At 37.1% G+C, this 14,027-nt stretch overlaps 1 protein-coding gene across 3 annotated transcripts in view; it reads left to right on the top strand.

The window, feature by feature from the left end:
- The window catches only part of mvb12ba (multivesicular body subunit 12Ba), a 36,939-nt gene that overhangs the window by 11,104 nt on the left and 11,808 nt on the right, over positions 1–14,027 (top strand). For all 3 annotated transcript variants that reach the window (XM_079608146.1, XM_079608148.1, XM_079608147.1), the window contains 4 exons: positions 8,571–8,678; positions 10,394–10,490; positions 12,882–13,011; positions 13,872–14,021. In XM_079608146.1, the coding sequence (XP_079464272.1) occupies positions 8,571–8,678; positions 10,394–10,490; positions 12,882–13,011; positions 13,872–14,021 (485 nt within the window). The remainder of the gene's footprint in view (positions 1–8,570; positions 8,679–10,393; positions 10,491–12,881; positions 13,012–13,871; positions 14,022–14,027) is intronic.

Here is a 14,027-nt window from a genome sequence, read left to right as displayed (position 1 = left end):
ATAGGACAAAACTACAATAAAACACAAATTAAATAGACCTACCTGAAAACCTTCAAGCTCTCTAGAAATAAGAACTGCATAAATACTACATAAAATACATGGAAAACTGCTATTGTGTCACCAATTTTCAAAGCAGGAGATCCCCAGAGTATTAGTAACTATAGACCTATCAGTATTTTGCCTGTTGTATCTAAGGTGATGGAAAAGTGGGTTTCAGAGAAAATAGTTTTTTATTTGAACAACAGTGACTTTAGCCTGCATCCTATGCAATTTGGTTTTAGAGCTCACCATTCAACAGAGACTGCTACCCTTTTCCTTTTGGAAAATATTAAATCCATGATGGATACGGGTGGTATTGTGGGAGCAATTTTCTTGGACCTTAAAAAGGCCTTCGACACTGTACATCATGGAATACTTGTTAACAAGTTAGCTTCTTTTAATTTTTCTAATGATACCATTAAGTGGATTGATTCATATCTAAAGGGACGAACAAATTATGTAAAGGTCCAAAATCATAAATCCACTTGTTATATAAATAATACTGGTGTTCCGCAAGGATCTATACTTGGGCCACTGTTGTTCAGTCTCTATGTTAATGATTTGCCTTTGGTTTGTCCCGATGTAGAAATTTTATTATATGCTGATGATGCTGTTATTTATGTACATAGCAGCACAAAACAGCAAGCTGCTTTAAAATTAACCAGGGCAATGAATTATATCACAGCATGGCTTGACAGATCACGTCTAACGTTAAATGTTGGTAAAACGGTTAGCATGTTCTTTTCAAAGCGACCATGTAGTGTTCCAGACCCTGACATAATGATATCAGGTCAAAATTTGCAAGTTGTGACTGAATACAAATATCTGGGTGTTTGGATTGATTCGAATCTCTGTTTTAGAACTCATGTCAAAAGTATGTGCAAACGAGTTAGATTTAATTTAAGTAATTTTAGATTTGTTAGGGATTCATTCACCTTTGAAACTGCTATGATATATATGAATGCCATGATTATCCCGCATTTTACATATTGTTTGACAAGCTGTGCACAAGCTAACAAGTCTACAATGAGGTCACTTGAAAGTCTTTATAAACGTACTCTTAAAGTTTTAGTTCAGAAACCTAATAATTTTCACATGTCAAATCTTAAATACCCATAGACTTTTGAGTTGGGAAAACTTGATCACTTACAGTAATCTTTGTCTAGTTTATAAGATATTGCATAGTACGGCCCCACCGCCACTGAAGAGATTTGTTATACAGAGAGCAGGCACTCATGTTACCAGAGGAATCACAAGAGGGGACTGTATCATTCCCACTCGAAAAAGTGCCTTTAGTCAGTCAGCGTTCTCTGTAACCGCAACTAAACAGTGGAATCTATTGCCAAGGATGATAAGAGAAAAAGACACTTATCGGTCTTTCACTGGTCAGCTTAAGAACTGGCTAATTGATAATCAGATATGTGCACATTAGACTACTGACTGTCTACTGAGAATTGTTGCTTGTTAGCAGATTGTTTTGTGTCAGACTTTGAAATCTCGCATTATGTTTTAGGCTATATTGTGTGCTGACGTTGCTTGTTACTTATTGTGGTGTGTTGTATTTGCTTTATTATTACTTTTCTATGATGTTATTACTTGTGGACTGTAAAAGTCATTTGATGTTTTTTATATTCTGATTTTAGGTTGCCTTTTAATAACTGGCCAGGGACAACAGATGAAAATTAGCCTGTTGAGCTAACTCTGGCTCATTTACAGTTATTTTACTGTTAATCAATGAGCACTGTCCCTGTAAAATAAACTAATAAATGAAATGAAATGAAATTGAATAAAGTAATTAAATGTACAAAAACAAGTGCATTCACTGTGTAAATTAAATATAGCCGCCTTATTAAAGCTACAGACGTGATGGAGTCAAGAGCAGTGAGTGATTTTATTCGTCGTTCTTTTGTTTGATTAACATGAATGACACAGGCGGCAGCTGTCACTTTAAAACCGAAAGACAAGAACGTTTTTTTTTCACGATTAATTTATACCTAATGAAAGGTTTTAAACCACTTCAAATGTTGACTACTGTAATATACTGATACACATGTGCTTTCTTTCTCAACTGTTTACATTCGCTTAAGACATAAATGACTGTTTACAAGGATACTTGCAAAGAGTGACATTTGGAAACATAAGTGTGTGTATTTGTCCGTTCAAGCTTAATAAGTCGCCAAAAAGTTCAGTACTCGCATGAGCAGTGATTTATGTGCACGTGTTCAGTCAGTGTGCACTCGGACAGTGCACGTAAATGTGAGAAACGTGAGTGAAACAGACTGCTGTAACATGACATGCCTTGTGTAATTGTGGATATGTAATACTAGAACGATGTTGGATGTATTTCTCTTTAGAGTTAATATCAACAAAGAGCCCTGTAGACATGCACACAAACCATGTTGATCTCAGTTGCAGAAAATCCCTTGTCCTAGTGTTCACAGTTAACAGGCTGGGAGAAATATGATCTGTGTTTGGTTTAAAGGCTCACAGCTATGCAGGCGATATCTACATAAGCATACCACCTGAACTATCAAGGGGATCAAGGAGACGTCTTTAAGAGTGTGTTTGCGTACGTTCATTTTGGAAGATCTCCCTGAGACTGTTTTCCCAAAACCTTTTGGAAAAATGCCACAGAATCATCAGGATTGATGTTTACATGATACATCTCATGAATAGCCTGACATGAATGTCACATAACACCCTAGAAAGTTCATTTCTGATCACAGGCCCAGTTTTTGAAGTTTTGTGCTGTACATTTTTTTTTTTTGCACCATTGCATTTGTGTTTTTTTGGGCAGGAACTCGCGCATGATCTGGATCGTCTTTGGCAACAGAAGACGCAGTGGGGTTGTTGTGTTTCCTTTAGCTGTCCCGGTCGTTGTCGTCACTCCAGCGCAGAGCTTAACAAAGCTTCCTGTGTGGATTGCGAGAGTGTGTGAAAGCAGGGTCTGTTGATAGCACCCATTCCACCCCCAAAACGTCTTCTCAAATGGCAGAATCGCTGTAGTCTACACGCAAAGCATCAGAACTAGAGAGAGAGAGAGAGAGAAATCTGTTGTTTCCAACACTAACAGTGAGCTACTTGTGTCTTTCTGTCTGTTCAATATCAAACAACAGAAGTCTGAGGACAACCCCTAACATCTGGGCTCTTCGATGACATTCAATTCAATTCAATTCAAATTTATTTGTATAGCGCTTTTCACAATATACAAATTGAATTGAATTGAATTGAATGTCATCGAAGAGCCCAGATTTTAGGGGTTGTCCTCAGACTTCTGTAGTTTGATATTGAACAGACATCATTGAGTCATTACTTTGTCAGATATCCTTCCAAGGTGTCTTTTAATTGGTTCACATGAATGTAGGCATTGTTATTTGTCTGTTGTTTACAGACAATTCTTTCTTTTTTTTAATTATTAATATCAAACTGCCTTCATCAATTTCAAATTTCCTTTAAAGATGGGCAAAGAAAGGGTTTCAATATTCATCCACTTTATTATACATGATAGTATACAGATGTTATGAATATTATGAGGGTGTTATGCCTGTCTTTTGCATCACTAACGATTAATTTAGCTAGTTAATGGTGCTTTCAAAGTAAAGCATTATTATTATTATTGCTCAGTCTTGGGCATTTAAACAAATTAGCGACTTCTTTTTGTATCTACTGAGAAGTTAGCTGATACTGAGCAGGACAACGACAAAGTTTGGTGCATTTTTACAATTGTATTACAACAGGAAATAGGAAAAATAGAGGAAGTACCATTTTAGCTAGCCTTGACTTCTTACCTACTGGCCTTGCATTCGCTTCCTCAAAGCAAAGTAGGCCATGGGCCGAGAATTGGAAGATAAAGCGATCTTCAGTCTTCAATTGGGTTTATAAAATGTGAAAACTTTTTTTTCTTTTTCATGCCAAATTATAAGTTTACATGAATTTATCGGTGAAAAAATTAAAATGAATTTGCGTCTCAGTATTTGGACTGTGTTTCTTTTGCTTTAAAGATGAACTGAACTGGAATTTGAGTAAAGGTGATATAACATATAGCCTATATTTTACAGTGATGTCATCGAAATTGCCAGCGTTCTTATACTAACAAACGCAGTTTTTGTGTTGCTTAAAAAAATCTATATTGATATTTTTATTTTTATTTTTTTGTGTGTAATTTACTTTTAATTGTCATAAACAACACGTTATCAACGTTGATTATTTTCAGTTCAGTTCATCTTTGATGACAGCAGCATTTGAGCTACATGAACAAATGTGATGATCATGTTTTCCAGGTTGATCTGAGATGTTTCATAGACGAGCATCTTGAGCCTCAATGGAAGCCAGAACTTAAGTTCACATGGTCAATGTCGCAGATTTACTTACATTTCAGTCACCTAGAAATAGATTGAATTGTCAAATTCCTAAAACCCTTTAAAATCACAAATTCTCAGAAAGTCTCAGACATTTTAATCCCAACATATATCCCTCAGACTTATTTTCTGTGCATTTTCTTATTAAACTATAACCGACACTAATATTATATAATGTATATTTGGTGTATAAATAAGCATATCATCATGTCTGGCCCTAAGACTTAATTCTGCATCTCTTCAGACAGTGGCCTTTCCCTAACACTTGTGTGACATTTACCCGCTCATTGTTCAGTCGTGTTTGTCGAGTGGCTTGCGGGAAGCCAGCTGCTGTGGCACGACTGATGCCTGGCTGTTTGTGTGGGCAGCTCATGCTGTTTATCGAGCAAGCATGCATGTTGACTGCTGTTGAGATGGACTACACTGTACAGTTAGCACTAACCACCTCCATGTGGTCCATACAAGCTGAATACTTTTTTATTGGCAGAACTTCTCAAAATAACTTCTTTAAAGGTACACTGTGTAGTTTAAGTATTTTATTAGCTAAAATCAATGTCTTTATTCATAAATGTGTCCTCATTGGTGTAGAATTACCTCTGCCAATGATCTGACTTATCCTCGTAAGCGAAGAATGGCTTATCTTTATTTACATGGGACAGGTAAGTCCAACGAGGCTTCCGTGTCGTTCCGCCATTTTGAAAAACTATAATAGCAGAGAGGGACATAAAGCACTAGCCAACCTCAACGTGTTTCCACAACGCGTTTTCGTTCAGAGCCAGCGTCACGTGACTGACACCAGCTGAGATCACAGATCAGTGAGAGGCGCTTGTCACTGCCCCGGCCGCACTGCACGTTAATGCAGGATCATACTTATGCCGGGCCACAGGAGATGCTTTTTACAGTCTGTGATTCACTGTAACAATCGTTTGTTCGTTGTGTAGTACATCGGTTCCAACAGGGGGGTCGCGGCCCACAAGGGGACCTCAGCGAGCTCTGTGGGGGGTCGCGTCATATTTTGAAAAGTTTTGAGCAATGAGCATTAAATAAAAGTCCTTAACTTTTTTCTGTTAAAAATGTAAAAATGTACATAATGAGCGAGTTCATCATGAATCCATTTTCCAATCCGTGTTTTTGTCTTATCCTGAGCCACTATGGTAAAACCCGGCTATTCGGCCCAACTTCCGGTTTCCAAATAGCCGGTAAGGAAGCGCGTGTTCAAGTCTCTCCAGCGTTTTAAAGGAATTTTGGTTAAATAAGACACAGGTTCTCATATGCAATTATCTTGTTTTAATCTGACTCCATGAATTAAATAAAAGTTCAATGTGCAATAAGGTTATGTTTACACTTAAATAGTTACAACATGATGTAATGAGAATTTAAACCATTTTTAACCCAGCATAAATGTTACCTGAGAGAGAAAGAGAGAGAGAGAGAGAGAGAGAGAGGGAGAGAAAGAGAGAGAGAAAGAGAGAGAGCGAGAGGGAGAGGGAGAGGGAGAGAGACCCTCTCCCCAGCTTGGCATCCAAAGACAAGAGACCCTGATAGCGCAAGCACACCTTCCTTTATACTGTTTGCCCAGGTGAAATGGGGGATGGGGAAAGCCACCCTCAAATGGCTTTTCCAGTTTTCTCTAAACTTCTATCAATCTTATTACCTTTTATCTATCTGGATATGAGATATCTGTACCACTCACTTTGAGACCTTTCAAATGACACCAAAAACAGAAGTTATTGATAAACATTCACATTAAACCATGTTCTTGTGTGAGTTCTTCGTTGTTTCTGAGAGGAAGTCAGGCTGTATGGGGGAAGTCGAATATTAATTAGCTAGCAGGGCCATTTTGTCTCAGACCAGGGCCCCAACCAATATTTTCAGTCTTACAGTACTCCTATAATAAGTGTTTACATTGGGACTTTTTTACACTGGTTTGGATGGGGAGTAGCCCAGGACCTGCGTGACTCGTCATAGACGTACACAGAGAGAAGTAGTTCCGGCTACAATGTTCTTCCGAAAGACGCATTATTCTGTTAATAAACGCAAGTTTATTATCGCTCGCTATAGCGCCAAAAGTGTCAAAAATAAAGCCTCACAAATAACATGCAAGTATTGAGGTCCCAGACAGCCGTCATTTAGTAATAGCATATTCTTTCTTTCTTTTTTCCTACACACCAGTGTGAATATTTTTGATATTGCATTTCAAATAGGGCCAATTTATAGGCTTCTCCTATGCTTACGTTTTTAAATTACAATGGGCCTACTGATGTTTTTGTTTTGGTTTTGTTGGTTTTGTTTTCAATATTATAGGCTATTATTTGTGCATAAACATCTGGTTATAGGAAACATAATTTGTCATCCTTGCTGCAAGCTTACAAGAGCGATAATATCATTAAATGTGATACCTAAAATATTTTCTTGGGAAAAAGGGGGTCTCAGACAAAAAAAGGTTGGGAACCACTGGTGTAGTAGATATGTTTATTGTATAGGATAAACCCCTTGAGATGAACCATCTCGTTTTCGAGGGGGTCCTAATTTACAATACAATACAGAACAAGGGACGAATCAAAACACATTACAATAGAATAATAAGACATAAACAATACCACAGTCAACAACAAAAAAACATAAAAAAGATAAGTATTTAAGTGAATACAACCACTTGATAGCCACACAGAGGCTGTGAACAAATACTTGCCAACAAAAACATAACATAGATTAAAAATATATATATATATATAGTGACTTGTAAATTATATACAGTATTTTTCAGACTAATAGTCAGACTTTTTTTCATAGTTTGGATGGTCCTGCGACTTATAGTCAGGTGCGACTTGTATATCAAAATTAATTCATAATGACTGAGATTAACCAAGAGAAAACATTACATTACATTATTATTATCTACAGCCGCGAGAGGGCGCTCTAGTTAGCGGAGTTGTTCATAAGCGATACCAAGGAAGAACTCAATGGATTCAATGATGTGTGGAATTAATGGTAACTTGTTGGACTCGCTGGCTTATATTAATTTAGCCTATTCAGCCTCCCAGGTATATGTTCTTTGTGCTATTGTGGAGCTGAATAACTGTTAATGTGTTACGCTAACATGCCTGACACCTATTCAGCCTGTTGTTCTGTGTGCTATTGTGTAGTTGAATAACTTGCCTTTCCAGATTAAATGTCTGTTCTTGGTCTTGGATTTTGTGAAATAAATGCGACTTATAGTCCAGAGCGACTTATATATGTTTTTTCCCTTTTCATGACTTTTCATGATTTTTGACTGATTCGACTTAGCTATACTCCGGAGCAACTTATAGCCTGGAAATGATGGTACAGGTATATCATCATCTGAAACAAGAACAATTTATCTCAAAATAATTAAAATAAACTATTTTTAAATGTGTATAATAACATGTCAACACTTTTTGTGTGTCAAGTTGCAGTTTGTTTGAAATAACGAACTTCATCACCCGAAAGAAAACTTGATGAAGTGCTCTTGGAAGACATGTTGTCATCGCTTCTTGGTACATAACGGCTACCATAGTTTCAACACGCATTTGAAAAAGCGAGGCGCTAGAGAGCACTTTGTTTGTCACTTGGCACTTAGCTTCCCAAGTTCCCACAAGCCACTCGACAAACACAAACAAACAAAGCAACTTGCATGCAGTTTGAATGGAAAAATGCAATTTCACCGCTAGATGGGAGAAATTCCTACACAGTGTACCTTTAAAAGCCGTTCTGAGATGTTGCATCTTTTTATATTCATCCTCCTAAAATCATCACCACTAAAGGAACATCTAGATACTCTGTAATCAAGCTTACTAATCGACTAGTTTATCTAGGCAACTTCTAGAAAACAATTTTGACTCTTACTAATCTGTTGTGCTATATTGAGGGTAGGAATTTCCCAGAAGCCCTTGAGAAGCTAATTCAAGTCTGTTATAAATGACCATCCTAGTTTAAAATGCTTAATTAGGAACTCTAAATCAGACCTTTTTTCTGATGGATTAATAATGTGAATAAATGTTGTGTCATATATTGGCTCATGGATGGTGTACTGAATAATACATTATTTGTTTATCCTTTAAGAACAGAATCAAACAGTAACCTTCTGCAAATGGAATTTTTTTATTTATTATAATGCATAATCAAATCAGTTTTTCTTTTCATTCCTTTTAGGTTGCACAAACCACAGATGGGATTGATGCAGACTTGTGGAAAGATGGCCTGTTCAAATCCAAGGTGACCCGCTATCTGTGCTTCACCAGAGCATTCTCCAAAGAGAACGTGAGTCATGTCTTCAGTTCTTTATTGGATCATTTATTTTAATTATGGTAACATTTTACAAATATTTCTAGTCCAAGATGCTGATTTGTTTAAGTCGGCATGAAACATGAAGACTGTTCTTCCCTATTGTGAAGTATATCTGAGTGAAAGGTCTTCTCAAACAAGAGAAACTGTTGTATATATATATATTGTATAATTTTTTTTTTTTATGTTGTAATATCCAGAGCATGTTCGTGATGGAGTGTTTATATAATGTTATAAAACGGTTAGTTCCAATCCTTGATTCTGATTGGCCAATAGCTGTTTTATTCACGATAAAACACAGCTATGACCGCTTCACCCAACTGTTCAATGTATCACTACACAACACCCCTAGCAACCACTCTTAGCAACTTAAACACATTTTATTATTGACTATTGACTATTGTAGAGTATTGTGAGAGATCGAGTAAGCGAGTGTACCTGCATTTACAGTAGATATAGCATTTTCCTTCAGGTCAGTCTTATATATTCATAATTTAAAAAATCTGTTTGAATGTCCGCTGCGATATCTTGTCCTTTTAACAGTTAAGTGGTTTTCCCGTACCCATAGTCATCTGTCAGTTGCGTCGTCTTCTCCGTGATCACAAGTTTAAGTCCTTTCAATGTAAAAGTCTTCTCTACTGACTGACTCGCTCATAAAGACAGTCTTTGCCGCCATCTATTGGCGAAATAATGTATGTGACAACTTCTGTTGCTGTTTACGGTCAGGGACTATTTTTTCCAGCGGAAGGAAGGCTTTTAGTGATTTTACGTCATGAAAGTTGCATAGATACATATTTTTCGGCTTTAATAGTTGTATTGTGTGGTAACCGTTTTATAAAAGCAATAAGGTACTCACGGCTGAAGGAGTTACTCCGCTTCGTGTCGTGCCTAACAACGCCCTTCAGCCGTGACTTATTCACGATACAGCACATTGCTTACTTATTAAACGGATTGGTCCAGTCCTTGATTCTGATTGGTCGAGCTGCGTTCGAAGCCATTGTAAATTACTCAACAAACACACACCTGTGACCGCATTACATTAGTATTACTGCGCAACTGCCGTTTGTGATTCTTTGTTGCTGCATGTGTTGCTTAGCAACCTCTTTGGAACTACATTACTTGGCGGAGGAATAAATGTGTTATAATAACGTAATATTTTTTTTGTTGCTGGTGTTTATTTTATAAATAAAATAAATATTAAAATGTATATTTTTATGGAGTAACCGTTTTATAAAAGCTCCGCGTCGTGCCTGACAACGCCCCTCAGCTGTTCTAAATCCACTGTAAAACACGGCTTCAAGGGGCTTATTGCTTTATTATATCTTGTTAGAGTTGAAATGATCTCTGTAATATGTCACAGGATCTCTTCTATTTGTTTTTTAGACTATTTGTTTTTCTTCATGAAAACACAGCCGCTTCCTCTTCTTTCCTTCCTTCCTAATTCTTTCTTCTGAGGCAAACCAAAGCGGAAAAATCTTTAAAATAATGTTTGTGGTTTTACTTTTTTTTTCCTGCTTTTAAATTACTTCTGTTTTTGGTACAAGAAACCTTGATTACATTACTATTATTATGATCATGATGCCTCAAATATTGTATGCTTATGTGTTAGAAATAATAATGAATCCCAAAGCATGGCTAGAGATGTGGTCTATTGACATTCTCCTGTATGTTCTTGCTGTATCTCTCCACAGAGCCATTTAGGAAATGTACTGGTAGACATGAAGCTGATCGACATCAAGGACACGCTGCCTGTGGGATTCATTCCCATTCAGGAAACCGTGGACACACGTAAGAGCGCACATCTCCTCTTGATCATTTACAACAGCTACTTCTGCCAGATCACAACTGATGTATCTTTCTAATTGATATGCATAGCATCCTAGGGTGGATTTGATGTTGAAATATGAATACTTTGAAGTCTTTTTCAGAATGCAAAATGTGTAATTGCACTTGCATAACTAGCTACGTTTGTGTTCACATACCTTGTATATTTCAGGCTTAAAGGGATGGTTCGGAGTAATTTCAACCTAGGGTCCTTTGCACCATGACCTCGAGCCAAACACACCCCCTAGAAGCCTTTTTCCCCTTGGTCGAACATTATTAAAGTTGAGGCTTATTTAGAGATATCAGCCGAATGGCTTAGTGCAGGCGCTAATGGATCCAAGGTTGTATCTGGTAAATTACCGCACTAATAATGCCTGGAATGGTACCAAACTTCTACAGTACCGGTTCTGTACTCATAGAGCAAGGCATTGGAAAGTTTGTAAGTACATCAGGAGTTTATTTAAATAATACTAGCCTGATGGCTTATGCTACCGCTAACCTGGACGTCGATGTCACTTCCGTGATTTGGGGAAAAACAAGTTTTTTTATGTAGAACTGGAATCTGATTCTTATATAGGTCTGAAGTGTTTGAAAATCCTGAAAACTTTTCTATAATCTAACCCTGGAAAAGGCGTGTAACAGCACTTCAGCTTCATAACTTCCTATCAAATACCACCTTTCTTTAGTAGAAAATACTTCTTAGCAAACGTTTAGTCATAATGGTGTCGACTTGTATTGTTCCCGGATGCAAGAATTCAAAGAGTAAACGTTCAGTGGGAGTGATGGTGCGTTCAAGATTGTATTCACGGGTTAAATGCACATGAACACCACCACCATGTCATAGATATGAGTGGGAAGCTCTGGATTTTCTTTAAAGGACAAGTTCGGTATTTTACACTTAAAGCCCTGTTTTCAGATCGTTTCTGATGAAATAAAACGGTTAAGATTGAAATTTGGACACATGCTGCTGGCCTGAGAATTTTCGGTTTCTGTGGTAGCACTGGATAGGTGCACTGGAATAATCCTTCCTATAACGCATTGAACTTTCATTTACAAAGACGTGAAACTCACCGAGTGGTCAGGGGTGTTCACTGATATGCTCACACAAAAATTGCTGCAAAAGATGCTTTCCAACAGGTTTTATCGTAGTTTTTGTCCAACTCCATTGACTTGTATTGGATGTGCTGTGAGGTACGGTATTACTCCGCCGCCACCAACTGGGCTGGAGTGTCTATTATTCAAGCTCTCGACGGAAGAATGTACGGGTGTGAGGCGTTTGGAAAAATAGGTCCACAGTTTCACAACGAATGGTAAAACACCTGTTTTTTGTGTAAACACCACCTTTTAAGTCTAAAATACCGAACTTGTCCTTTAAGCCCCGATCTTTACGAGTTGAGGTCGTGTCAGTGAGAAACATGGCAGAATACCACAATTCTTAAAGGGATGGTTCGGAGTAATTTCAACCTAGGGTCCTTTGCACCATGACCTCGAGCCCTGATATGTTTGGCTCGAAGTCATGGTGCAAAGGACCCTAGGTTGAAATTACTTCGAGCCATCCATTTAAAGGTAGGGTAGGTCAGAATTGTCTAAAAAAACTTTTATTCAAATTTGTATAAACTGTCTTTATATACCAATACATAATTAAAATGCAAGTACTCTGAAATAGAGAGTATACAAAACTGAGTGACTCTAGTGTATTTAATCTTCAATAAACACAGCTCATTAATTCCATTCACTCCCACCTAAAAACGGGTGCGCGACTGCGCGCACGTGGGCAGAGCCAGTAATAGCGCGGTAGTCATGGCGACGGAGAGTGACAGTCGTGCAAGCCAATCACTTGTTTCGTCCCGGGTAGGAATTAATGAGCTGTGTTTTTTGAAGATTAAATACACTATAGTCACTCAATTTTTATACTCTCTTTTTCAAAGTACTTACATTTTAATTATGTATTGGTATATAAAGACCGTTTAAGCCAATTTGAAAAAAAAGTTCTTTAGACAATTCTTACCTACCCTACCTTTAAGTCCTAAATGTCATAATTTCATACTCTCCCTGAAATCCCCCTATATGTTTACACCACACTCAAGAGATGAAACCGTTATTGTAGCTTAAATAAACCAGTGACTCCAGAGTTAAATTGGAGTTGCTTTCAGATGTGCAGTAGAGCTGGACCTCCATTGTGGATTCAGTATCTCGTGTTAAATAATTAATCGATTGTGTGAAATGATCCTCTTTCATTTCCAGCGCTGACCTCGTTCAATCCATTTTCTCTTTCTGTTGTAAACTCCATCTCCCTTTCACTTTTCTTTAACATGTCCTGTTCCTCTCTCTCTCTCTCTCTCTCTCTCTCTCCAGAGGAGCCGGCATTCAGGAAGAGGAGGTTATGTATTAAGTTCATCCCGAGAGACTCCACCGAAGCTGCCATCTGTGATATCCGTATCTTAGGACGCTCCAAACAGGCGCCGCCACAGTATACGTTCATAGGGTCAGTTACTCCACACAAGAACTTGTGACCTAGACTGACTTCCTGATATATTTAAAAGACAGTTCGGAAGTATTCAGTGAGAAAAGGAATATTATTCTGCCGGTGGGCAATGTGAAATTAAACAGCATTAGGGAACATAAGTGTGACCTAACAGCTTTATATTTGGTGAGTTAAGATTTCAGGAAAACCCCATGGCATTTTTTTAATGAATTTAAATGTTTTAGTGTGTGTAGATACATTTTGCTGTTATATTTATTATATGTATTGTGTATGTAATAATGATAATATATTATAATAATAATTTATTCTATTCAGAGTTTCATGATTAAATATTTTTCTTCCATGAATGAACTCAACATATATATTTTAATTTTTAATAATACATGTATATAATATATATTAATATAATAAAATTCTGTATTTATTATATTAATATTGTGATATATTAATCATACTCTAATAATCTTTTTTAAATAGTTTTTTACTTCTGGTAAAAAGTAAAAATATATAATCTAATCTAACTTTTTATGGTAATTTATGGTTCCTCTGTGTAAAAAATAATTGTAAAAAAAAAAAAAAAATGTTTTTCTTAAAACATGCAAGTGTCCCGTTATTATTCCACTATCTGAAAAATATATTAGAGCAATATTCAACATCTTTAAAATTGAGACTCCATTGTTTTTAAGTATTTTTCAGCCTGGGGTATCTGTGTGTCTCTGGCTGTACTTTGAGATCTCCAAAGTGCTTTCTGTCTTAGTTGATATATTCATATTAAATACATCTGTGTTTTGTGTTTCTGAGTATTTCATTTATCCTGAGTGCATCATTTACAGTTTGGTGAATCCTGTGTTTCCTCTTAGAGAGCTGAACAATATGGGGATCTGGTACCGTATGGGGAAGGTGCCACGGACCCAGGACTCTTCACCTGTACAAAACAACTCCTCCACCAACACCACCAATAACATCCAGACTGTCACCAACAACTCCACTCCAGCGCCAGTCATGCCCAAGTACGT

The sequence above is a fragment of the Phoxinus phoxinus genome, assembly GCF_949152265.1.
Source record: "Phoxinus phoxinus genome assembly, chromosome: 3".
Taxonomy (NCBI): domain Eukaryota; kingdom Metazoa; phylum Chordata; class Actinopteri; order Cypriniformes; family Leuciscidae; genus Phoxinus; species Phoxinus phoxinus.
This window is presented reverse-complemented; position numbering and strand designations above follow the sequence as displayed.